At 31.3% G+C, this 26,646-nt stretch overlaps 4 protein-coding genes across 7 annotated transcripts; 2 read left to right on the forward strand and 2 right to left on the reverse strand.

The window, feature by feature from the left end:
• Positions 1–1,953: 1,953 nt before the first annotated feature.
• On the forward strand, positions 1,954–12,515 carry LOC116765450 (choline transporter-like 2). Of its 4 annotated transcripts, none has more exons than XM_032654899.2 (13): positions 1,954–2,253; positions 6,334–6,456; positions 6,614–6,777; positions 6,991–7,189; positions 7,360–7,559; positions 8,467–8,632; positions 8,834–9,056; positions 9,343–9,523; positions 9,826–9,958; positions 10,381–10,534; positions 11,071–11,362; positions 11,664–11,886; positions 12,049–12,515. In XM_032654899.2, the coding sequence occupies exons 1-13, from the start codon at positions 2,238–2,240 to the stop codon at positions 12,147–12,149; spliced, it is 2,175 nt and encodes a 724-aa protein (XP_032510790.2). In that variant the 5' UTR covers positions 1,954–2,237; the 3' UTR covers positions 12,150–12,515. The 4 variants fall into 4 exon arrangements, with proteins under 4 accessions (XP_032510790.2, XP_061382842.1, XP_061382841.1 ...); XM_061526858.1 differs by lacking the exon at positions 1,954–2,253 and adding an exon at positions 3,380–3,584; XM_061526857.1 differs by lacking the exon at positions 1,954–2,253 and adding an exon at positions 5,045–5,368.
• Positions 12,516–12,683: 168 nt separating this feature from the next.
• LOC116768839 (exosome complex component RRP4) lies at positions 12,684–14,759 on the reverse strand. The gene is made up of 5 exons (XM_032659685.2): positions 14,532–14,759; positions 14,161–14,398; positions 13,593–13,727; positions 13,296–13,481; positions 12,684–12,935 (listed from the first exon to the last, which is right to left on the reverse strand). Exons 1-5 carry the CDS (start codon positions 14,654–14,656, stop codon positions 12,720–12,722), a joined length of 900 nt encoding a protein of 299 aa, XP_032515576.1. The 5' UTR covers positions 14,657–14,759; the 3' UTR covers positions 12,684–12,719.
• A 364-nt stretch (positions 14,760–15,123) lies between these two features.
• Positions 15,124–18,819, forward strand: LOC116768323 (mediator of RNA polymerase II transcription subunit 18). Its single transcript, XM_032659013.2, has 5 exons — positions 15,124–15,384; positions 15,456–15,587; positions 16,431–16,635; positions 17,093–17,205; positions 18,408–18,819. The coding sequence occupies exons 1-5, from the start codon at positions 15,292–15,294 to the stop codon at positions 18,531–18,533; spliced, it is 669 nt and encodes a 222-aa protein (XP_032514904.1). The 5' UTR covers positions 15,124–15,291; the 3' UTR covers positions 18,534–18,819.
• Positions 18,815–20,555, reverse strand: LOC116768332 (uncharacterized). Its single transcript, XM_032659024.2, has 4 exons — positions 20,452–20,555; positions 20,311–20,380; positions 19,999–20,117; positions 18,815–19,020 (listed from the first exon to the last, which is right to left on the reverse strand). Exons 1-4 carry the CDS (start codon positions 20,486–20,488, stop codon positions 18,881–18,883), a joined length of 366 nt encoding a protein of 121 aa, XP_032514915.1. The 5' UTR covers positions 20,489–20,555; the 3' UTR covers positions 18,815–18,880.
• Between the last annotated feature and the right edge of the window lie 6,091 nt (positions 20,556–26,646).

Below are 26,646 nucleotides of genomic sequence, written 5' to 3' on the forward strand. Positions count from 1 at the left end.
TCCGCATGACAAAGAAATGACAAAATCAACGCCAAGACGTGATTCAGAATGATAAAGATTCACTCAGAAAAGTTCATAAACCTTATTCAAGTTATGTATGAAAAATGAATATAATAATTCCCTTGTTAATATACCTCTCACACATTCAGCCTTCTTTATCAGTAGGTATTTCATGATTCATAAGTAAGCAGGCCAAGGAATCCTAGCAAATAAAGAACATCGCATCTACTGTATATAAAATAAATCAAATAATGTGAATTAAAGAAAGTACCAGATAATAAATCAACATGTGTGACAGCCATATTCCATTGTTAAAAATTTTAAAAGAAAATGTCAACCCTACTTGTCATTGATAAACTTTTGTGTATATTTATCATAGACATAAAATATAAACAGAGACAACAATAGTTTTTCACCAAATTGAATAACAAATAATTAATTATTTATTACATATATATAAAAATTTTAAATCATCATAAAACGTTGTTGTCAATGCTATGTTATATTATAAACTGATTAAGCCAAAAATTCCCCAATGGTAGGTGATAAGCAAAAGTGGACTTTCTGCGTTTCATTTATCAAAACTCACAAGTATTTACTAGAAATGAGACGTGGTCTTAAGTCTTAACCATATGATAAGTGCCTTTAAAGAGTATTTGTTATAAGATTCTTGAGTTTTAACATATTATATTTAACTTTTGGATTCCTCAACTTTCTAATAATTTAAATCGAATATAACCAAATTTAAGGAACATCAAATCTATGCCATGTTTAAAAAAATGTAACTTCTCTAAAAAATTATAGTAGCTATTTGATAAATTTATTTTTCGTTTAAATATTTCGTCGCTTCCTAAATGTTTTATTCATTTGACTGCTTGATAATATGAAATTTTTTTCAATTGTTTTTTTTATTATTGCATAAGTAGATTACTGGCATCCTTTCGGTCAATGAATTGTTAAACGTTGGAATTAATAATATTAAGAATCTTTGCACGAATAGAACAATGCATTACGTGTCAAGGTCGTCACACGGCCACTGGAGAAAACACATATATACGTGTACTCAATTATAAAATAAAATTACCGCAAATAAGTACTACTATTAACTAGATGAAAGTACTCCATCAGCTATATCTTCAGCTAAAAGCGTTTAGTTTCTGTACTACATATATATATTTATTACTTTTAAAATACACTTAAACATTAATTACAATTCAATAAGAATAATACCTTTTTTAAATGCCTTGCTATATAATTGGTAAATAGTTACCTTGACTTCCTATTATTTTAAATCAGGCAACAGTCAGGAAACAATTCTTGTAGATACTTTCAACGATCAGATTTTAGACATACATGTGCTTATTAATGGTATATCATGAAATATTGATTGCATAATAATATTTTACTTTAGGATAATTTTAACAAACAGGCCACTATTTTAGGAATATCTTCATGTCTTTGTTATATTATTATTATTAAAGATTACAATAGATATCATAACAGCATCATAAACCAACTACTAGGTTTATTGTATACTTGTATTTTTTTTAGATTCAAGCAAAACCGTTTTTTTATTTTAATTTTTGAAAAAGTTATCCAAAGAGGTGATATATTCGAAACGAAATAAGTTTATATACCCACCTAGTAAAATTTACAACTTTATCAATAGCAGCGTCTGTTAATAAGACCGTCGCCTGTTGCAATCAAATGTTATAACTTTAGATGGTTAAACTCTTGAATTAAATGATTGTTCTTAATTAAGTCTATTCTGTTAAGGCGTGGTGGTTATGTACTCTATGAGTCGTATTTCATTCAAACTAAACTTCCTTTGTGGTTGGAAGCATTGCTTCAGATTTTTATACAAAGTACGTACTCCTATGTTAGGGCTAAAATGTATGAATCACGGCTCACAAGCCACAGTCACTATATGCACTATGGAGTATGGAGCATTCTCACTCAGTAGTCAGTCGCCGTTGTTTTGCGGTAGGACGCGCACGGCTCAAGTTAAGAAAAGTAAACTTTCACTTACGCGCGTACACGTATTATAAAGTAAGTTGTGATAATTATGGAAACGGTGTATAAACAAACGAAACTTTATTTGTTATAGTGAAAGGAGTTATTGCAATAAAACTGTGCTTTCCTTGCTATTGTTGTGACTTGTTCAATTTAACTGGTTTTAAGTTTTATAAGTCTTTATTTTGAAAGTTAAATGTAAAATAAAGTTATAAAGAAGAAATATGGCTAAAGACTACGGTAAGTTTTTGCATCTTTAGTGATAATAAATATCCAACCCACAGCACCTCTGTTGTAACAAAAAATTATTGTTTTCTTTCCTGATCAATTATATTAATTTATTTTTCGCTTTCCTAACTGTTTCTCTAAATGTACTATGTAGGTATTATATACCTGTATTCTAATTTATGATAATTGTTACTGTTATATGTATTATTATTTGTGTTTAGAATCTGTTTTAATAGATGATAATTGAAGGGCATTAAAACAAAACGGAAAATTTCTAAAAAGATCTGACGCTCTCAGTGTAGTAATCAAGGAGACGACCTTAGAAATATAAGTTTTTATGAGGGTGTTTGAAGATATTCATTACTTTATTTAATTGATTAGGTATATCTTTATCTGATTTATACATATTCAATTTAATCAGTTTCTCGAGTGTCTTTGAACATATTATTATCATTACAATAGTAGAATAAAAGAATTATCTTAACGAAAACTTTCTGACATAATTTACATTTGCATGGCTTAGGTCAGTTTAAAAAAGAGAGATTAGGAAATAATAATAAAAAATCGTTTTTTCGCATCTGCGTAAACACATCAAAATGACCACGGCTAACGTTCGTAAATAACATCATAGTCGTTAATGCTACGTCATAAAGTCGAGGACAGGAAACTCTCTATAAACAATTACACTTGCACTGATAACTTTTTTCCACGTATCAAAACATATTATAGTTTCAAGTCGATAACACTTCGCGCAACACTAATTGGATTTGCATTTTGGCTCTAATAGGATACACGAGTATTTCTTGGATTTTCTTGTCATTAATATTATCTAATTAAGTTACTTTAAGAGCTTTACATACTTCCGGGACATTCTTTCACTTCTGTGACGACATAAAAAGAATTTAAAAAATTCAGAAATTAAGATTAATAAAATTCGAGCAAACATCGAAATTTGATAAGTCATATTTACCACACTGATGCTATTTATAACTTATAAGGTATAAATATCTGAAGCGTTTAAAACGAATAAGTGCCTCTGTTATTTCATCGTTTACGTGACATCCTACTTGGTGATCACACAAATGATCTTTATTCTCCTTGTACATGTATACTGTACAGTCCGAACTCAGAAGGCAGATATAGTAGATGACATGATCGCGTGCGCGTATTGACGTGTCTTGTAGCGACCTAAAAATACGGTTATTTGTGGAAATGGATTTACCGACAACAGAACAATAATAAGAACAAACAAACATATTAAAATACTCGTTTAAATATTCTGTTTAAATATTAATTTGTTATTCTTGAGTCAATTGCTGTTTAGTAACTGTTTAATGTATTTGGTGAGTCAATCTGTACAACCCGAAATATATGCGAGATGATCATGTTTCTGTCGATAATTATTTTTGTCCTACTCTTTTAATGAGTAGATTTTAATTTCATACGTAATTTATTTCATTGCTTATAAAGTGGTTTCGATGTTTTTGTTTAATACGTTTTTGATACATGTACGTCTTATTGTTTGTTTTTTTAATTTGTCAAAGGAGAAATGTAAGGGTGGGTGGTATTTACCCTGTTTACTCGTAGAAGAACAATAAATACACCTATACATTATACGGGAGTGCTCAATGGTTATACATTGAATAATAATACTCTATTGGTATATCTCCATCCTTCTCTAACATGTTCTAACAAACGTGTACATTAAAACTGTAAATATTGACAAATAAGTGTACAAAAATGAAAACTTAGTGGAGGTGGGTTGACAGTGTCTATTTTTAAATTACTTGGTGTCCCTGCAGGAGGCATATTTTAAGCCCCGTAAATTGAACTATTCCACTTTATGAAGAAAATATTTATATTGCAACCACTTCAACTATCGCTCAACATATAAATACACTTAAACATAGCTAAGTCATGTGTCATGGTAGGCTATATTAAATAGACCACTTGACCCTTGCAGTATTTCAAATTTTTAAGTTCGTTTCTTACGTAGTCAGGAAAAAATAGTAATAATAAAATGTTCACATAATTACATATCAGGCATGATAAATCTCAACCGTTCGTATTATTGTAAAAATAAATAAACTCTTACGAATCGCTTGTAAGTTATAACTAAATGTATCAAGAGGTTTTTTCATCTCTAAAAGATTTAGTCGAAGTTTACACAGAAATATCACGCTTTTATAATAATCTCTGTCATAAATAAATACATGTTGTCATGAGACTCGACTTATATAATATTGTGTGATGTAAAATATGGCTGTAAGTATTTGTTATAATTAAATCAAACAATGTGACTTTAAATCTTAGTGTAGCTAGTGTAGTAGTCGTTTTAATTGAAAAAAAAAACTGATAAATCGTATTTTGATTTTAAAAGAGAACTTCTATTTTAAATAACTGTTTTTATATGTATGTTTATAATTACACCGTTTTCTAAAAATCTGCGCATACCTTCTATTCGATATTTAATTTTACTATCCTAGCTAAATAACATATTGAGGTGTGACAAGGAAACCTAATGTCTGCCAGTTTTAGTACATTTTTGCTGGATTTTTATCATGTTGCTATCATATATTTGTTGATTAAATGCCTTTATATGTACGTATATAAATTTGCATTGTATTTGTCAAACGTATGCAGCAAATACGAAAGACAATAACTGCATTTAAACAAGATAATTTATTCGAACTCTGTCACAAATTTAATTTTATCTAATATATATCACTTGAAAAATAAGTTTCAATGTTTATGTTTGCAATTTTTTTGTAAAAATTTAACGTCAATCTAAATAATTAAAAGGATAAATCATGTTGGTCGCGTAATATACTCGAAGTCAACAAAAAATAACAGATTATTTGAATATTATTCAACATTAAACATTAAGCAATAGTGTACCATGCTGACTTATCAAACACTTAGATAAGCGGAGCGAGCTAGCCTCAGGTGATTGCTCCACTCTAAATTGTAAATTCGTTTCAGTGAAGACAAAATCATGAAATATAAGGCTTATATCGTATTGTTTGTGTCGTTTTGAGACAAATCTTGTTATGTTTCTGCGATATAACATTTAAATCAAAAAAGATGGGTTGCTGTGATAATTGCTGTGTGCCACCGAAAGAATCAAGTAAGTTTTTCTATAATGAATGACACAAGTCGCTGTGTTGCTTGCTAACTTTTCACCTTTTTTGAATAAACTCATATTATTATTATACTTCGAGTATATAGTATTAGTATTTCAAAATATTATATTACCAAATAATTCTTTATCGATTTAAGCCGAATTCGAGCTAATTTTGTTATTATTTAGTTGATTAAAATATTATCACAACGAAGATAATAATCTATCTTTAGCAGCCTTAACACATTTGATCATTTTTGTTCCCGCCATTCTCATCGAGTTATATGTGGAATCATAATTTTAAAAAGCAAACAATACAGTTCTAGACACATAAGCCCGTAATCTTGTTTTTATTAAATGTAACACCTACAATAAATGACACGCTGATATTATAAAAGTAGTTATCTGTCGCAGTGGTTCTTATATTTCCTGTTTCCTTCTTCTTGTTTTTTTCAATAAAATTATTATACATCTTTGATAGAACATCGATACTATAAAAAAATATATATCTATTATAGAAAGAGAGCGTAGTTGTGACTAGTGAAAACTTAAGCAAAAATAAAATTTATAATCCAAACCAAAACAGGCAACGAAATACTCTTTATACTATTATTTTATGTATCCTCAAGAACTAAATATGTACACATTTTAATTGCTTTACAATGCCGTGTACGACAAAGTAGGTGAACATAAATGTTGTCTTAATTACATGGATCGAGTGACGTCTTAAATTATAGTATAATATTATTATTGGTCATATGATCATTATGATAAATTAAATTGTTTGTCTACATAATAAACAACGTCATTACTTACGCAATTTACTTTGCAAATGAAGAAATATTACTACAATATCACTTATTTACCATATCACGACACGTAGTGCTCTAATTAGACATTTATGAATAAATTTGAAAATTGTAAAAATATCCTTTGATTTTAAGAATGATAATTTTTATAATATTTTCCAGGAGAGCCTATAAAATATAATCCGAACTTCAACGGCCCGACCCGCAACCGATCATGCACGGATGTATTATTTTTGATTATGTTCACCCTTTTTCTTGGAGGCTGGGGCTTCGTCGGCTATTATAGTGAGTACTGCGCTAATTATCAGGCGATTGACATGTTAGATCTGAGAATGTGGATTCTAGATGTAGCTTTATATTAAGTCGTCAAACAAGATAAATATTTGAATATGGTTGGGAACTCTTAAATTTTTTTGTTATTTTTTTATGTAATCGTATTTAGGTATAACACGAGGGAGTGTGGAGAAACTTTTAGCACCTATAGACTCGAAAGGCCGCCGCTGTGGTGTGGATTCCGGCCTTGAGGATAGGAAATATCTTGTATTCTTCAACATCGCGAAATGTCTGTCGCCCGGCACTCCTATAACTGGTTGTCCCACTGCACAAGTAAGAATGCTATTGTATAAAAATATTAAATCATGCATCGTTCAGAGTTATTTTAATGTATGTCTTTTATAATTCTGTATCGCCTAGATTTCTTTTCTTTATATTATATATAAAAACTAAAAATAAATGTCTTTTAAACAGTTCCTGAAATACAATTGTCACATAATCTATGAAGTGTCTTTTATAACAAAAATACCTGCATTTTCTTTTAAGGTATGTGTGCAAAAGTGTCCTGAGAGAACTTTTATATTTGAAAAAGAGTTAAGACAAAATCCAGCTTCGTTTGAACAATTAAGGCAGAATATGGTGTGCACCGATGAAGTCACTAATATACAAACTATGACGTTATCGGAGGCTATCGCGTACATGCAACAAGAAAAGTGCGCCAGTTTTGTGTTACAGAGTCAACCAGGTAAATTGATCTAATTACTAATGGACCATCGTTGTTTTGGAAAATATCAAACAATCTTGGCAAATGGTTGTGTTGTTTTGATGTATTGAAGTGTGGCGTGATAATCTTAAACCTAAGATAATTGTGTCGCTTCGTCTAACTGAATGCAAAAGATAAATGATGCGCCCCAGTGTTGTACCGTTGCATCGGAGACCTCTCAGCGCTATCCTGCGAGTCACCGGCGGCCAGCTCTTCCGAGGTCTGTGTGCGAAACCCGAAGGAAGCCCAGAAGTCCTTGATCGAAGTCTTGAATGCCATCGATTCTTACGTTGGCTGGTTCACCGCGAGATGGGTCACGTTTTTCACGAGGAACGAGAAAGAAGCTCACATTGTAGGTAGCAAGCATGGCTGCGATCCTGCACGATCTAAGCACCGTTACCCGCATGTGCACCCGATGACTAATACGTTATCCCCATACAGACCATTTTATAACCTCCACGGGCCTTCCGACGAACATCAAGATGTTGTAACAGTTACAGTCTTATCCCACTAGAATATACTTTGTATCTAACAAACCAATACATTAAAATCATCATACGTAAAAGCTAAACTAATGCATGCTTACGGAACAGTGTTGGGTCGCTGCTTTGTTAACGTCACCGCGGCTGTTGAAGTCTTGCGAGAGGTTTCAGACCTCGATCTGGGAGAAGGACAGGTGACCGAACAATTCACCAAGTTGCTTAAATTCAATCAGGTAGCGTATATCACTTAGATTTTATACAAAATACTTAGAAATTAAAACATTTTCACACTCATGCATGTCCGTGTTCACAGTATATTAATTGCCTTTCTTAGTATCCTCCACTTTTTACTTCTTATTGATTAGTACCTACATTAAAAGTATTGTAGACTTTAATTATAACTTGTATTTTATTTAATATACTATACAGCAAAATCAACTTTATAATAAATAACAATAGTAAGGGTCGCAAGCATTTATCTATACATTGAGCTGGGCTTCTATAATCAAGTATTTACATTTTATCAGATCGAACCAGTTTTTAATTCCATTACACAGAATAGTTAACAACAATTATGAGTCACGAGCGTGTTATCAACGGTGAGATTTTAATTTGTCACAACGTAACGCAATAGATTCAAGGTTTCTATGTAAAAAATACTTGAGATACGGTTGTGTAAATATAGATTTTGAGAGATTGAGATCTTGAAAAGTATGAATAAACAAACTAGTTACTTGCTTGAGCATACGATCCAATAATGTCTGTTGTGTGCGACAGTTGTCGTCGCAGATAGTCCAGGATCTGCAGCAGTCCCGCTGGTACTTAGCTGGTGCTCTGATCGGCATCGTACTGCTATGTTTTATATACATACTGTTGTTACGATGGCTGGTCGCGCCCGTTGTATGGGTCTCGATCGCAGGCCTATTCGCTCTCCTTGGATTCGGTAAGCAATTTATTATTTCAAACCTCATTAAAATTTTAGATTGCAAATAGAGTAACAAATAACGATTTTGTATAATTAAAACTACTGGCTAGATCATTTTATTAAAGGTTATGTAGTGGGTAAAAGATATTAACAATATGGCTACACCTTCATGGCATTTTACTTTTCCATTTATTAATCACGCCTCGATTTTGTTTTCAGCCATTTATCTTTGTTACAAGAACTACATTTACTATAAAGAAAACGTTGGCTTGTACCAGGAAACAAATTTGAAGGGTTACGTGGAGTCAATATTCGGGAAATACCAAACATGGCTAGCTCTGGTCATTATATTGGCAGCTATTTTTATTATTTTATTACCGGTTATCATATTTTTGAGAAGTCGAATAACGATAGCGATAGCTCTCATACGAGAAGGCAGCAAGTGAGTACTTTCCTTTATAATATCTCTGATACTTCCTATGAATACCCTTAAAACAAGTTCACATTTTTAAACTCAATACGGAGCGTTACGTTCGTGTACATACTTCTATACCAACGTCTGCGAAATTTCAAAAATATAAACTGGAAACGTCCCGTATTTAGTTTCAAGTTGTGAATTTGTGGTAAGAGTTTACTGTAATGAATTAACGAGCTCAAGGTCACCTTTCATTATTTACTTATAAATGAAAGTTTTTTTTTTTAATTACTTTTTATAAATAAATTTCCAGAGCAGTAACAGCTAATAAGACGACGATAGTGTTTCCGATATTCCCTTGGATATTCCAATGCGCTATAATCGGTTACGGGGTGTTGGTCCTCATGCACTTGTTGTCTATCGGACAATCGGCCTTCCAGGTCGTTAACAAGAGAATCGATACCAATTGCGACTGCGGCGACTTGTACAAAGAGGTAACAATACACCGGTGTCCTAGATTATACAGACTATCAAATTATATTGTAATTATATTATACTTTTTCCAATATACAATGCTTTTTTATTATCTTCATATCTAATAACAATAGTATAGTTTAAATAAGAAGGCATTTACAGTTTATAGCAAAGAAAATATATTTTGTAATAAGTTTTTTTTTTGATAAAGATCTCGTTTGTGTTTTGCATCAATCGATTTCTTATCTACAAACTGCGTATGGTAAATACCGGAAATCTGAAAAAGTAAACACTAATGCGTCTTTAACCGAATTATCCAAAGGACGGCGTCTCGTGTGATCCAGTGAGGTTCGCGGCTAGTTGTCACGACACGTCCAACGCTCTGCTGCCGTGCGCTAACGCGACCTGTCACTACACGGGCGTCGACAGTCCACACTACATCATCTACTTGCACCGTTCGTATATACTATTTTTTTCTAAAATAGAATATTACTGAAATGTTTTTAACAAGCAGTACGACATTTATGTTGAAATATAGAAAAGGGTTTGGGTTTTATGTAGTTTGTTGGAAATAATAAAAACTTAAGCTTGAAAATGTTGCTTAAGGAGTATGGCAACCCTTTTTAAATATTCAAAAAGATTGCTGTTGAACATTTTACGTTGTTTTAATAGGATGTTGGGTTGCATCTAGTAGAATTACTTAGACGGAATGTATGTAGGCTTCGGAAGCTATTCTTCCTTCACATAGCTCCATACTACTGCAATGATATGCGAATGGCTAAAATAGATACATCATACTTTTCTTACGTTGAAAAAGTATTTTTTTTTTATATGGCCTCTTGGTTTTATAATAATGCAGTTTTATTTCTGTTTACAGTCGTAAATTTACTAGGATTTTTCTGGGCAATGTTCTTCATAAGCGGTGTGGCAGATATGACCCTAGCAAACACATTCTCTACGTGGTATTGGACTTACAACAAAAGAAATCTTCCTTTTTTCACTCTAACGTCATCAATTTATACAACAATTCGGTAAGTCAATTAATATTTACACTTAATTTTCACACTGCAATCGCAGGTGAGAGCGAGGTCCATTACAAAAAAAAAATCTTTACTGAGTCGACTATCAATGTTAGTAAATATTTATAGTGTATAATATAAATATCAAAGAAAAAAAAACAAACAAAAATATATTGGCGTGTATGTAACCCACAACGTAAAAAGAAGGTTGATACAAGTTTTTGATGTTGGCGTCTAAGAATGTATGTCTGTCTGGGACATCGTAGCACTAAAACGTTTTTTTTTTTCATCTGAAAGACAGTTTTTTTTGCGGTGCTTCTAAGCTGTTTGGTTAATTTAAGTCCAGCAGCAACACTACTTTTACACAAAAGTATCAGCTATTTTCCAAAATGGTGTAAGGTGGTTTTGGCCTCACTTGTACCAGTATAATCGCTAAATAGCAATTTATGCAGTGTTTTTTTAATGTGTTAAGATTTTGTTATTTCTTTTTACATATTATTGTAATGTCTAACACCGACATAATTATTTAAAGATCTCATTGCTTCCAGGTATCATTTAGGGACAGTTGCTTTCGGTGCACTTATAATTGCAATAGTCCGAGTTATCAGAGTCATTTTGGAATACATAGACCATAAAGTGAAAAAGTTTGACAACGCTTTTACGAGAGCTATACTGTGTTGTTGTCGGTGCTTCTTCTGGTGTCTGGAGAATTTCTTGAAGTTCGTGAATAAGAATGCTTACATCATGTGCGCTATTCACGGAAAGAATTTTTGTAAGAGCGCCAGTGACGCATTCTCGTTGCTAATGAGGAATGTGGTCCGACTCGTCGTATTGGACAAGGTAAAACGTTATACATTATCGAAGTGTTTTCGTTTAACATTCGTGCAAAAAAAAAATCTAACGTCTTTTATCATAAACTCGCCTCTTTAAAAATCTCAGTCTAAAATAAAACTACAAATGTACAATAATAATAACTTTAATCGAAACTAATACTTTCAATACTTCAATGTCATTTCACTTAATTTGCATCCTTGTTTGTTATCAGAACTACTAATCGATATCTAATCGATGCTTAACACTACAGATATCTAGAAAGTACTTTTACTTCCTGTAATATGTATGACTGTTTCATGTATTACAGATGGCGGATTGGATATTCTTTCTGTCCAAGCTGTGCATCTCCTTGGGCGTGGGTCTGGGCGTGTTCTATTTACTGGAGTGGGGGGCGCTGTACGAGGCGGGCGCCGCTCGTCTTCATCACCACCACGTGCCCGCAGCACTCCTCGCCATCGCCACCTACCTCATATGTACAATCTTTTTCAATGTATACTCCACCGCTGTGGACACGCTGTTCTTATGTTTCCGTGAGTTTTTTATTTTTATTTCAAATAAAACTTTTTGTTTTACAATTATCTTTTTTATCAAGGGATAAAGGATGAAGGGATAAGATTATAAATAATTTAAAATTATTACAACCTGTTTATATTGGACATTACATGATATTCTGAATATTATTTTTTTTACAGTGGAAGATTGCGAAAGAAATGACGGTTCTGAAGAGAAACCATACTTCATGTCGAAAAATCTTATGAGGATTCTTGGGAAGAGGAACAATATTGTCAAGTAATATTAATTATGTGATTTTTTTCTATAAGTGTTGTGAGATATTTTATATAACCAAGAACTTTTTGAAACTTCCTACTCGTATTTGATACAACTTTTTTATGAATACCTATACAAAACATTTTAGTATAGTTTTAAATTAAACAAGCCAAATACCGAAGGCTATGAAAATTAATATAAAAATTATAACTCTAGGTTTTTTGAAGTAATTTACTTGTAAGTTATTTTTACTATTGTATTTTATAAGATTTTATATAATACGAGTGATGTGATTGTTACTGATGTTAATAATAAAAAGTGCCAAATCGATGTCTTCATTTCTCATTTTTAAACGTATTGTAACAATATTAATATATCATTACCAAATTGATATTTATTTTTATTCCTCGCTGACCAAAAAAAAAAAAGATCTGTGATGCCCAATTACTAGATTTTTTCACTGTTTGTCTATGGGACAACTCTGCTTCTAGACATCTAGATGCTAGTCTTTCAATGTCATTGCCAAAAAAGGCGTACAAAATATAACAAACAAAGTCAGTGTTATTTAAAATCTTTATTAATATTTTCTTAACATCTAGTCTTCAGTAATATCATTTAGCATGTGTTGTGTAAGGAACGCTACATCCAACATGGCTTCTGGATCCAAGAGTTCCTTCACATTATCATATTTGAGGCTCTGTTCAAATGCAAACATAATACTTGTATCGTCTAGCATCATCTTCGAGGCCACCAGTGCGCTGATACAGTTCTTAACTCTTGCTATAATCTCTCTGTCCGATCTTTTAACAGCCTGAAAAATAAACAAAAATATACTGATATTTTCTGCCTATAATGATTTACCATTTTTCTGACAGTATCTTCACTGTGGACATTTTGAAAGGTTCTACTATAATTTAATACAATTTCCAATTTTAATTCTGTTTCTAAATAATCAATTAAATTATACAATATTTTAAACATTAATATTTTTTTTCTTTTCATTACAACTGGCCAGTAATTAACTATCATCACAGTAAAAGTCTATTCACTCTCTCATTAAGGAACTCTAAACATTAAGTTTGAGGGTAAACCAAAGACAGAAAACTGTTCAATTCCTTCCCTTTCAAAATACAATACCTATATTGAGTATACAATATCATTTGATGCTTACTTGATGGTCGTAGTTCTCTATTTCATCATGGTTGTCCTCCAGTATAACGTCTTGTTTGTGAGGACTTATCCATATATAACCATTATTTCCTATTATTATTGAAACACCGCAGGGCAAGTTGTGGAAGTGATTCTTTCTTCGCTTAATCAATGACGGAAATACTTTAACTAGGACACCTTGTGATAACTGTAAAACAAATATAAGAGTTAAATATTTGCTATTTTATCCAAAAAAAAATTATATTAATTAAATTTTCGTTATGATTCTTTTGTACAGTACAATATTAATATGAATCACCTTGCCATATTTCAAACTTCTTGTGTGTAAGGACAGAGAACCGTCAGAAAAAACACTTTGAACTTCAGCACTTATGAGGTCTCCTTCTTGTAAATGTTTCCTCATCATTTGTTCATCTTCAGCTGATCTTCTACGCTACACAAAATTGAAATTAAGTTTAATAATTATTAATATAAAATCCTGCTTCTGATACATTTAATGTTTTAAATATAGTACTTCAACCAGTTTCCGTGACAAGACTTGTTCTAATTACTCCATATAACAGAATCAGATTTTATAAACAATTTGATTGTTGTATTCTGTTTTATTTTCTTGTTTTAGTTTATTACAAACATGTTAACAAAAAGGATATGAAAAAGAAAATTTTTAACTGCTTCCTCTACAATATTGTTATTGCAAAATTGTACAAAACTTTTCCTGACAATTACATAGCTTGTTGTTAATTCGTTATATTATACATGTACACCTCTTTTTGTTTAAATATTTGAGTTTTACAAAATAAAAAGAGAATAAAGATTTTAATTTTTATAATTTCATCACAAACAGTATGTAAGGTGTGACAACTTACCAATTCTCCTCCTGGTAAGTTTACAGATGACAATTGTAAAATGGAATCTAAACGAGAGTTGGTCTCTACTTTCCATCTCTTTTGTTGAACTTCAAGAACACGTCCTACAATAACATCACCTATTTCTCCAACATATCTACTTTTTAATGGTCGAACACATATTAATTTGTTTACTTTTTGCATTACACCAGCAACTGATGATTTGAGGGAATCATCTTCTGCATATGTTCCATGGCCACTTTAATATAAAAAATATTAATAAAATAAAAGAGATCGGTAGCAAGTTTTCTATTTATATGCACAAAATTAAAATAATAGTGATGGCTTGTGTAAACAGCCTGAAATGATAAATTAACAATTCAACATTTTACCGCATAAAGTCTTGCATGCCAGTTATAACCTCTCCCGGTGTATAAAACCGTGGTAATTCATTTGGACAAGGAACACAATGGTTTACTCGTTCCGATGCTAATCTTATAGACACATGGCCAGTCATTATGAAAATTATATTTCTTAGCAGAACATATAATTCGATATGAGTAACAAAACTTGTATGTATTTACTACTTACTACCACTTTATAATGAAATTTGTAAACACTAAACTTACAAACTGTCACTTTTTTCTTTGCATAGATACCAAGGTATTAGGTACCTACATATGACATATTTTTTCACAGTATCTTTTTAACTTTTACCAGTAAATATATATCTAACATATTACACATCTATAATTTAATATCTAGTTTATGACACTACAAAATTATAATTATCAAAAACTTAACACACAGTGAGGTTTTTCAAAATTAGCTAGCAGTAGTAAAATTTTGGTTATCTCTATTAAAACAACTTACTTTTTTAAAGTTAATCCAGCTGTTACTATTAGTTTGTAACTGTTTCATAATCTTTTTGATTATAATATCTAAAAAATCCTTTAAATTTTTGTTATAGGTAAGATTACTAGAAAAATTATATGTCAAAGTCAAGAGCAGCTGCTGATGTTTATTTAAAAATGATAAAGCTAAGAGTCTTGTTTTGAATAATATCAAATCACGAAGCCTTGTGATTTAATAATATCATATTAAACACATTGTATACTCAGTGAACGGATACTAGTTCTTACTTTATACAGAATGTCTGTTAACGCACCTCCTATTACGGCAACTGATAGCCTTTCACAAGCGCTTAAGGCAAATATTATACCAAACCAAGAATATTTATTACAGGTCAGTAAAAATTTACATATTAGGAATTAAAAAAAAATATAAAAAATCAAAGGTTCAATGTTATAACTTAGGGTTCTGTGTTGGACTCGGCGGTAGAGGTATTACTTCATCGTCTCCGCGGCTTATGTGACAACGTCGATGCCGGTCCTGAAACGTTCGATGATCAGGAAGTTTGTTTTAGTTTACGAGATCCTAATCAACAGGTAATAATACATTTTTTTTAAATTAATCTCACATACATATCTGTCACTTGCAAAATAGTTTAAGCTGAAATTATGTATTGTATATTTTTGTGTGTCTATATAACTCTGTTTTTGTAAGCTTCATATAGTTTATAAACAAAGGAAGTCCCCAGAGAAAAATTATGAGTTTAAGAAGCTGTAGTATGTGGTATATGTATTGTCATATGTAGAATGCTATTTTAATTAGAATTGTATCTATCCTAATCTCACAATTATAAAGATTTGTGCTGTTTTGTGCCATCCCTGAGAATAATCTGGATGTATGCATATCAAGTTTATTTACTGATATATGATAAAATTATTTTCCTGGGATGATACCCTGGTATTCTTTATTAATATTATTTTATGTTAGAAAATCACTTACTACATTCATACACAGATATATACAGATCAAATATAAATGAAGAATTTGCAAGTTTTATTGGTCCTGATCATTGAGACTTCTAACAACACTAATTTTTCTAAAAATTTACAACGAAAAGTTTGAAGTATGTTTTTTTTATTAACACAAGATGGCTGTCAAATTTATTTATAACAAACAACTTATTTCTTTACTCTAAAACTTATAATTTTTAACTAATTAAAGGTAAAGCTAAAATTTCTTTTATGATCTACAGTATATTTTAAATGTATGTTTTTAATATTGGCACTAATCGAACTTAATTGTTCACACACTACATAAAAACTTTATGAAGTTCCAAATCTGATTGTATTAATGTATAACTCTTAAAAAACTACTTAACACTTAATAATCAACCAAAATAATACTATAAATATTTTTATCAAATCAAATGTGTGTTTCAGGCAGCACCTCTCATGTTACGAGTACGGAAAGCTCTTGATGCAAGGGATATGCCGTTCCAGTTGCGATATATAGGCCAGCCTGATCTGGGCGATAAGAATAGACCGACAGTTGTGCGCTCCAGCCTTGATATAGCCTGCAGCGGCATGTTGATAGAGTTCCTCAATGAACTAGGATGCAGAATTGAATTTGAATACAGTGTTAAAGGTGATTGTTGTACCTTCATGAACTACATGATAATCTGATCACAAAAAGAAGTCATTTATAAAAAAAAATTAATGGAAGAATTTTTACATGCAATAGAAACTTTAATTAAGAAATAATGGAAACTTAATTATAATATATTTGTATTTTTTTTATGATTTCGAAATATAATGTTGAGCTCCTTTTCTCTAAAACATATTGACATTGATTTAAAATAATTGTTTTAATTTAAACTTGCCATTTAATTTCTGTGTAACTTCTCAAATTGTATATATCTTCATCAGTTTGTGTAATTGAAGGTTAACAATAGTATGTTATTATGGTCTTAAAAATTTTGAAAACAATTGCCAGATCAAAAATTTTTATTGAATTAAATATTAATAAAAACAAAGAGGTTATATTGTTATTAAAAGTTAATTACTTGTATCATCAATAATAAGCGAGTATTTGTGTTCTTCAGGTTATATGTTCAGGAAAGGGAGGATGAAGATAACAGTTGCGAAGGTGTTCAAGATATCACAGAGTTCAATGCCCCCGGAGCCAATATCACAGAGCTATCTGGTGGAGCTATCGGTATACCAACACATATACAAATTTATAGTCGTTCCATTGTTATATCTGGTTGAGGTATCAATCTGTAATATCAGTGAATAGGAAGATATTTCAGAGGGTACTATCTTTTGTGAAGGACCGAACCTACTTTCTACTGAAGTTTGATAATTTTATTCATTTTTTATAGAGGCCATGATAATGTCATGAAAATTTTAATCGCCCAAATGACTTGAGATCGCTGTTATCAATCTCTAATTTTTTTTCACATGTATTGTATATTTTATTTCAGGCTTACAAATCTTTCACGTTATACACAATGTTTGCTGTACATATAATTGTTATGAATAGCTTTATTTTTTAAATATTATCATTTACAACACTTCAATAAAAGTTAGTATGTAATAAATTTACTACAGATATATGGAATACAAATCGAATAGGGTGGGATGGGAAGGGGTGAGGCTGTTATTATTTTTATAATTTTTCTTTGAAAGCACAATTCATAAAATGTCAGATATATAATTTTTAGTTAAAGTTGAATACAAGTCTCCATTGACCGCTCACAGTCATATGGGGACCAGCTTGGTTGGTAACCAGTATGACCTGCTGTTATTTCAACGTTTCCTTTCTTCTTGGCGTTTTTCTTTTTGTTTTGCTAACCATACATCTATAGTTTAAAATGAAAAACACTGAAGCATATAATCTTTATTAGTATAAAGACTGAAGTAAAGGTCTGATACATACATACATATAATAGTTGAATGGCATCTTTTTGAAAACCATAAGTAGCTTAAAATTAAAAGTAGTTATGTATTTGTGTATACATTAAGCATATTTTCAGTAGTTTCATGTGCGTACTGCGTTATAGTATTCTTCACTATCATATTCTAAATAATATGCTACAGTGTGTTATATTTTTTAAATCAAATAATTAAATTTGCAAAGATATTATAACACTTAAATTCGTATTATTTTTTATACTAGAATTTGTTTCATTAAAATTTAGGGTTGAATTTGCTTTTAATTTCTTATTATTATTGTGAGTTAAATGGATATCAGTGCAAGATTTCTAATACTGTTATTATGTATTAGTAAAATTTTTCTAAATCAGAATATATTTTATTTAAACAGGGATTTCACAAACATTTTTGATTTGTCAAAAACTATGTCAGTGTCAGTCGCTACGTTTATTGAACTAAGGCTTTTATAATAACTATTTATAGGTTTTGGCACCTCAAGGACAGGACGCTATCGGTGAAGACATGAGGGCGTTCGCTGATCAACTGCGACCTCTGGTACAATTGGACAAGATTGATTACAAACGACTCGGTCACATGTCAGTTACATAGCCAATGTTCCTCAGTTAAGCCGTCTTCACACCAACCGACACTTGGTGTGAGTGTGAAGCCGGCTTAATGAAAAGTCAAGTTTCCATAGAGCAACAGGCCAGAGACAATATCAGTGATTTAATTTTGAATGCAGTTAACAGTAACAGTAATGAATCGTAATAGAATAATATTAATAAAATATTCTGAATTATAATTTTATGTGTAATACTACGCACCGTGTATTTATATATGTTAGAAATGATTTGCATTTGTAATTACTGTAACTGAATAAAGTTATAAGCAACAATTAACGTAGTTTTATTATCATAAATAGCTATACTATATTTTTCCGCGCCTATGAAGTACGATTATGCAAAGTCCTTATTTTTCTTTGAATTCTTAATGGCGAAGTGGTCCTCCATGTAATCTGCGTCTTCAAACCTTGTTCCGTGCACATAAGCAAAGTTTCCGAAATACAGACAATTTTCATATTTCATTTGAGTAAAATCTAGAAGATAAAAGTGCGATTAGAAATTTTGAAAGAAAGGATTTCTAATTACACACCAGTAATGAGACAGGAAATAAGGATCATAATAAAATAAATACAGTAATAATTCCCATTTCTGAACAGTAATAAAATTATTTTTAAAGAAAGAGTATTCATTGTACGTGGACATTTTCTAAACGAGGTAGATTTGAAATTATTTTTGTCTCATTATGTTGTGAACGGTATACATACTGTATACACACTATGAAGTATTTTAATTTATAGGAACATATGTAGGGTTAAAAAATTATTGATTTACAAACCGCACAATAAGCTGCTCAATCTTAACAAATTAGTTTTTGTAAGAACTTAATATAAATTTACATATATTTTTCTGAAAAAGTGTTTAGTAACAAGATCTTGTAGTCTTCTCTATTACTCAATAATATAAGCTCTGATTGTATAGGTTCCCCTCACCTCAGCAACATTTTCATAAACATTAAAAAAAAATTCACATTGAATTAAATTAAAAAATTAAAATTAATTTGTAAGGAATTAGGTATTGTAAAGCAATGTATAGTATGAAATTTTTAAAGGCAAGAAGATTAATCGTCGTATAATGTGATCTAAGACGTTCGCGAGTATTCATGAAACTTAATGTAATATTTTAGGATTTACTACACGCTTTTTATTATATTAACTACATACTCCCGACGTTTTCGTTACTTTGCAGCAACCGTGATCTCCGACACACGAAGTCTTGTATGAGGAGTAGGTATGTAGTTGACATGACTAAAAACGTGTAGTAAATTCGAAAATATTGATTTTATTTCAACCGTCGGATGTTTAAAGTTTTAATTCCTCATCTTTGTAAATTAGTTTTTTAAAGAGATGGAATGACAGAGTCGTTTTAGATGAGATAGGGAGGGGTTTAAAGCTTATATTCGTCCTACGAAAAAGTTTCCTAAAAGAGTTATTTTCTCGCAATTTTTATTATACCTGTGCCATGAATGCAATTGAAAAGGTCCATGACGCAGTGGTTGTCGAATATGTATGTGTGATTTGTTCCGAAGTCGAATGCACAAATCTTGTCGAAGTAGGTGGGACATACACCGCACCTACAAATGAAAAACTTTTGTTTAGTGCATACAATAAGACAATCAATAATTTATACCATACGTTCAAAAACCTGGTACATATATATGTTATTGCCTATGTTCAATGAGACAATTATTTTCTTTTTATGGAATATTAATATTTATATATTAAAAAGTATAAAATAAAATGCTGTATTTTTAACACAATACAAACCTAGTCCCCTCTTCTGGTTCTCTTTTAAAAAATAAACCAATATCTTCATAATGCAATGTTTCGGATACGTCTGTAATTTACAAATGTGTCAATAAAATTAAAGAATAAGATCAGGTAAATTTTACCTCCTGTTTAACTTACAAAATATTAAACAAAGCCATACAACTTTCAATGACATTATTGTAAAAGTACATCCGTGAAATGGTCAACGTCAAATCTTATCTTTTAATTAAAATCCCCGATTTATGTTTATACATATTTCAAGAAATAAATATTTATATCAGCGTTTTTATTCACTTGAAAATTATTTATACGTCAAGCATACTTCTTACAAGTAGAAAATAAATTAATTTTACCCCTTTTTTTTATAAAAAAAAGTAAAGGTATCTTGATTGACAACCTGTGCATAAGTTTGGTCTCAAGATTACAGGGAAGAAATTTTTAACGCTAACTTAAATTCTACATTCGTTATAGGTATATAATATATAGTGAGTCAAGTAGGTAGTTACAAGTTAGTAAGGAAACAAATAGTGAAAATCGTGACATGCATTTTGAACAATCTCGTTCATATGACTCATTGACGTTTCTCTATTGAAAAACCCTTGTTTTGTTATCCGTCATTTGTTTAGTATATTTTAACACTCACCAACATAATAAAACAGACAGAAAATTTTTCCTCGTACTCATTAAAACGAAGAAAAATGTAAATAAGGTAAAAATAAGCTCAGATTTCTTTGCTACTAGGCAGTTTAGACTTAATAACTTTGGTCCGGTGACTTTGTCCGGAGGTTTTTTTAAAAAAAAAAGTATTGTCAGTTAAATTTTTTTCAGTGCAAATAATAATCGCTAGACAGCGTCTGGTTTATAACTTCTGTACAAAAAACCTTAACCTTCCAACTTAGCTACTTCACAAAATGATTATACCATGAGTGAGTTCTAATAAACGAGGGATATAAAAATGTTAATTGTCCTTAGATCTCGCCATTTCGCAGGATTAGTCAGGATGTTGCGTCACTCGCCTTGCATAATAAAACGATTAACGATCGGCATAAAAACGGGTTATGGATAATAGGAAAACATATAAGCAATTAAAAAGATCGATCTGTGTACTAAGTTGATCCTAATGTAAACTGTAAAACTAAATTTCACTGTTGTAACATTTATTTTTAACTCCTTAATAAATGAATATTTATAGGAGTTCTATATTAGCACAAAAAGTCCGAAAAAGCAACAGACAACAACATCGTAATCATTAATAACAACACAGTTCATTCTTTAAAACTACGACGTAGTTAGATATAATTATGCAAAACGAAATAAAAATCGCACTTCTTTATTTTCAAATAAACAGGTCTTTAACGTAATAACATGGCGGAGATATTATTTGCAACAAATGTCCACTCGAAGCTGAATACAACGGCGTCGATTATTATTATCTGTTTTGTATTCAATGTTTTGTGATTCACACTGCGTAGACGCACAACCGTAGCTTGCACGTAGGCAGCTTGTGTTGGTGTACCTCGAGATATGACACAAATCACACTTTTAGTCATCAAATTTTAGCAAAACCGGCTGCGGTTTTATTTAGATATATAGAAATTACAATTTAATTGAGTGTCACCAATCTTATATTTTTAAAGATTTTTATGTTTAACTTTAAACTTTGTCCTCAATTTAATTTCAAAATATTTATTTATCTCACATTTAAATGTTCAAACTTATAAATAAAACATGTCTAGTCATAAATAAATATGTATCTATCTACATAAAGGGAATATATAACCTACGTTTTCCTGTTTCTTGTCCTCTCGTTGAAATGTCGAATTAAAGGAATTCAGATTCATTCAGAAAACTCTATTGACAAATCTGTGTTGCCATATATAGTTAAACACTATAAATACATATAATTTATGGTAACTTTTATAAAAAACAAAGTAAACAATATTTTAACACACTCTATATTGTTTTTCTATGAATTTCCTCCCATAAACAGTAATTACACATAACAAAGCTGTGTATGGCGGTAAAGCCGGTAGACTTTGTGGCGGGCCCCCGTTCACCTTGAGATTTGAGCGTACCTATCCATTCACTGATGGAGGAATTAAAAATGATGACAATTTAATTGTTTAATCGAATGTAACAAGTAGGCTACGATCTTCGTATATACTGATTCATTATTGAAAAATAAAATGATAGTTGTCACATGCATATATATTACTTACATACTTTAGAAGATTCGAATACCTGGAAAAATATTAATTATATGAAAAACCAATCTACTTTGAACAACCAAATATTTTGCATAAAAAAAGTAATCCATTTGGTGTAGGTACTTGATGAATTTCAATATCGTTTAAGTATTCGTCGTCCTTATTGATAGATTTTACGTAATATAAGTATATTATTATACTTGTAGATTTCAATTGTCATTTAACTTATTATTAATTATCTTATCTACACTATAAATATAGAATATCAAGAGATCTTTAATACTAATCACTGTTTTGATGACTAAGTAATTATTCTTTAAGTCATATAAAACATTTTGTATAGTTGTAGTGTAGCTAAATCATGTAAAGTATTTTTTTACTATCATGAACAAATATGTACGTACAGAATAATAAACAATTACGAAAAAACAAGCTAAACGTCTCCTTACACATGCTTCGACTCTAAGAAAGAGCTATTACGCCGGATTGACTTTTCCGTTTCCGTTCAAAGCCGTACTTTGCGGTTTTATAACCTGTCACGATCTATTCAACCAATGATATAATACAGATGATTTTCATTTGCTAATGTCATAACAATTTTTTTTAACGTCTTTTTCTTAAAGGTTGACTGTGAGGGACTTATGTTTTTTATGGCACGTCAGAATTTTTTAAAGATTTTTGGCTTACCGAACTCCTTTATTTTACAGATTGATTAAAAAAGCATTTGTACAATTCCAGTAGATATACATTTCTATTGAAGTGTTTTTCGGAATTTACAAGGAACATATGAAATACTAAATATGATTTTTTAAAATAAGCGACCTTCGTTACAGTTTTACACCATTATTTAGGAAGTCCCATGACAATACTTACATTATAATTATATATTTAAATTAAACAGACATCTCCCAGCTGCCATAATATAAACCGCCAAGATAATAGCTAATTGTAGATCCATACTCCGCCTGTCTTGTACTTAAGGCTGAATAGCAAAAACCATTTCAGTAAAATTTGATAGGGAGACATATCTAAAAGCTATTTTTTGTTGCCATAAACGGAATCCAGACAAGAACTAATAAACAATAACTTCAATTACTTCTATACTATTATTAGTAATAAACAAAATAACTGTTTGATAATATTCTTTTTATAATATCTTCGTATGATTATAGTCTCCAAACTATTTATTTATCATATCTATAAAGAAAATATTATTAAAAAAACTTATAAGTTTGTACTAGGACAACAGAATGTCGTAACTGATTGTGTTTTAAATAAAGCGAGACTCCAGACGTTGGCAAAACTCCTCTGCCTTATATATTACGAGTGTGTCAAAAGCACTGTAATATAAAGTATAATATATTATAAACTTTCTGCACACTGCCAATTTTTATTCCCATCCTAGCGCGATTTTTCCGTAAAAAGGAGTTTAAAGTTTGTGCTTTATGTTAAGATCCGTCATGATTAAAAATAACCGCGAATTTTATTGAGACTAGAGAGAAATCTCTTTTTCACAGACATAGCCGTCTCACTTTTATAATAATATCAAGATGTATAATTAATTTTTGTTAAAATTGTGTAACAGTGAATAAAGTATTGACAATATAATATTTCCCTAGTGCTTAAACCGTTATCTGTATAAGCAATTACGTATACCGTTTAATAAATTATCTACTTGTAATTAATGTTGTGTACATCCTATCCCTTAAGAAGACAAGGTCAGATGTTTACATTGCAGATAATGCTATTCTGCTTGCGCGGAATTAACAAGTGACAAGTAAACAATTCATTTTATTCATTCCTAATGTTTTACTGAAATGTGGTTTCCCAGTAAGCGGTTTTTCAACGGAATTTTATATACTTCGAATAACAAATTCAATTTATTTAACACGTCATCAAAATGTGTTTTAAGTTTTGATTCATAATATTTGAAATTAAATTTTGATAAAGATTATAAAATTCAGTTCGTATACTCAGTGGTCGTTGGTTTGGAAATTATTGAAAATACCAATAACGACATTTGTATAAAGTTAATTAATGGATCAGTAAACAAACAGTCCTTAGGTCTCATCATTAACATATCAATTAGGAAATCGTGACGAATCAATAACATGTGTTAAGTTGCTGAAAGTAATGTTCGTACAGTAGAAACTAAGCCTTGTAGATTTATTCAGTAAATTAGACAAGTCTCCATATTAAGTGTGACCCACCTCACGAACGAGTCAGCGTCCAAGTGCCACTCGCCGATAAATTATTCACCCACACAAGCGTCCACACAACTCACACACGTCTCTGCCGCTCGTACACACACGTGCGCGTGTGTGTGTGATTTGTGAGCGTTTATTTCCTTTGTGGAAGATTATTATTCACGCAGATATATAGATTTATAAAATTAGCGCAATGTTTCATCTATAATTATATATATCGAGGAATATTAATATAAATTATCAGCCATAATAGAGCAAGTTGTTTCATGACACAACGCATATATTACCTCGTACACGTACGTACACATCGATCGCTATGACGCCATAATATGAATCCTATTTCTAAGCTCTAACCTCTAAGTAATATACATCGGAGTATAATTTTAAACGCTGTTCAAGATTGACACACTCGCACGCGTTTTAAAACGCGTCGGTGTGCGTCAAATTATTATCGATGCTCGACACTCGGTATCATTTTCTTAGAAGCAGCGGCGCGGGCGCAGCGAGCTGGCGGTGCGGAGTGAGGGGTGCGGGGGTGTCAGGGGTGCAGGGGGCGGGGGCGGGGAGTCGGCTCATAATATAATCTAGAGGGGCGAGGGGGGCGAGGTGCCGGTGCCGGGCGCCGCTGGCCCTGCCAGACAACTTGTCGCTAAGTCCCGGCTACATTGCAAACAAACTAGTCTTAATGTTTATACCATTAACAAATACTTTGGACAGCTTAAATATCTGCGTGGTTAATTAGTGTGAAAATTATTATTTAAATAGCTAATTACAACCACTGTTTACAGTCGTTGATAGAATGATGTTTCACTGTTTATGGCATATTTCGATTATAAAACTGGAACGAAGCTATATATATTGACATTCAAATCTATTTTTATTAAAAAAAAATTGATATTATGGACGTCCTTATTATTCGACCATTACAATATCATTATGGAACGAACAAAATCAAAACAAAATACACTATGCCTAATTTTATGAAAATATAATATCGAGCGTTCTATATAATTATACTTGTCTATTAAAATCAAAGAGAATGTACTAGTTTTATGTCTATTTACATACATCGTAAAGATCCCTGGAGTAGGCGAATTCCGTTGACAGTTAATATTATGCTAGGATTGTGACTGTGCCAGTGAAACATCCTACAATAAGTTGTAGTTTATATATATGTATATATATATATATATATATATATACACGACTGATACAAATAGTAAATACGCAATGCAATTTATGCGATCTTGATTCGCTCCATGTACTCAAAGTAGGTCATCTACTTTATGAGGATTCTGCAACACTTGATAATGCTACGTCGACATACATGTGTAGTAAGTGGACAGTATAAAAAACATATTTAAAGCTATGCAGAAGATACTTTACATTCCTTATCTGATTCCTTGGTAAAGAATGCTTAACAACGATGACGTCATCTATAACTAAGAGGATTAATAATATCAAAGACATTGTGTGGACTCAGGATCGAGGCTATCAGTTAAGCATGTTATCGGGAGTCAGTTGGGTGAGGATGATCCCTGTTGCGCCACAGACTCACTGATATTTACGACATCGATTACGAGCTCTCGGGTGGTCTACACCCAACACGAGTGACAAGACACAACACGGCCGGGTGGCCTACAATCGTGAAAAGTTTATCGAGAGGCCAACCGCCAAAACCGCACAGCAACTTGATATAATGGGCTCAAGTTTAAACACGTCGAGGTTTAATTATATGTGCTGGACGTATTTCTGTATTGGCAAGTGAGGCGGTCAGGTGCTGATGGTACACTTACACTAGTGAGCGACCGGTACTCGCCTTGGCAATGAAAACGTTTTGCGTCACCCTTTTGGTGTCATTCTCGGAAAATAGCGTTTACCCGAAAAAATTATTTCGGATAGTTTTAAAAATACAACAA

The sequence above is a fragment of the Danaus plexippus genome (assembly GCF_018135715.1).
Source record: "Danaus plexippus chromosome 3 unlocalized genomic scaffold, MEX_DaPlex mxdp_30, whole genome shotgun sequence".
NCBI lineage: Eukaryota > Metazoa > Arthropoda > Insecta > Lepidoptera > Nymphalidae > Danaus > Danaus plexippus.

Coding starts and splice junctions, on each gene's coding strand:
- LOC116765450 (XM_061526857.1), top strand. CDS start 5,326: ATGGGTTGCTGTGATAATTGCTGTGTGCCACCGAAAGAATCAA. Junction 6,778..6,990: donor CTGGTTGTCCCACTGCACAA/GTAAGAATGCTA, acceptor TTTTCTTTTAAG/GTATGTGTGCAAAAGTGTCC. Junction 11,363..11,663: donor GACTCGTCGTATTGGACAAG/GTAAAACGTTAT, acceptor CATGTATTACAG/ATGGCGGATTGGATATTCTT.
- LOC116768839 (XM_032659685.2), bottom strand. CDS start 14,656: ATGACTGGCCATGTGTCTATAAGATTAGCATCGGAACGAGTAAACCAT. Junction 14,399..14,531: donor GGCATGCAAGACTTTATGCG/GTAAAATGTTGA, acceptor TTTATATTAAAG/TGGCCATGGAACATATGCAG. Junction 13,482..13,592: donor GAAGTTTGAAATATGGCAAG/GTGATTCATATT, acceptor TTTGTTTTACAG/TTATCACAAGGTGTCCTAGT.
- LOC116768323 (XM_032659013.2), top strand. CDS start 15,292: ATGTCTGTTAACGCACCTCCTATTACGGCAACTGATAGCCTTTCACAA. Junction 16,636..17,092: donor ATTTGAATACAGTGTTAAAG/GTGATTGTTGTA, acceptor TGTGTTCTTCAG/GTTATATGTTCAGGAAAGGG. Junction 17,206..18,407: donor GCTATCTGGTGGAGCTATCG/GTATACCAACAC, acceptor AACTATTTATAG/GTTTTGGCACCTCAAGGACA.
- LOC116768332 (XM_032659024.2), bottom strand. CDS start 20,488: ATGTCATTGAAAGTTGTATGGCTTTGTTTAATATTTT. Junction 20,381..20,451: donor ATGGCTTTGTTTAATATTTT/GTAAGTTAAACA, acceptor TGTAAATTACAG/ACGTATCCGAAACATTGCAT. Junction 19,021..19,998: donor CAATTGCATTCATGGCACAG/GTATAATAAAAA, acceptor TTTATCTTCTAG/ATTTTACTCAAATGAAATAT.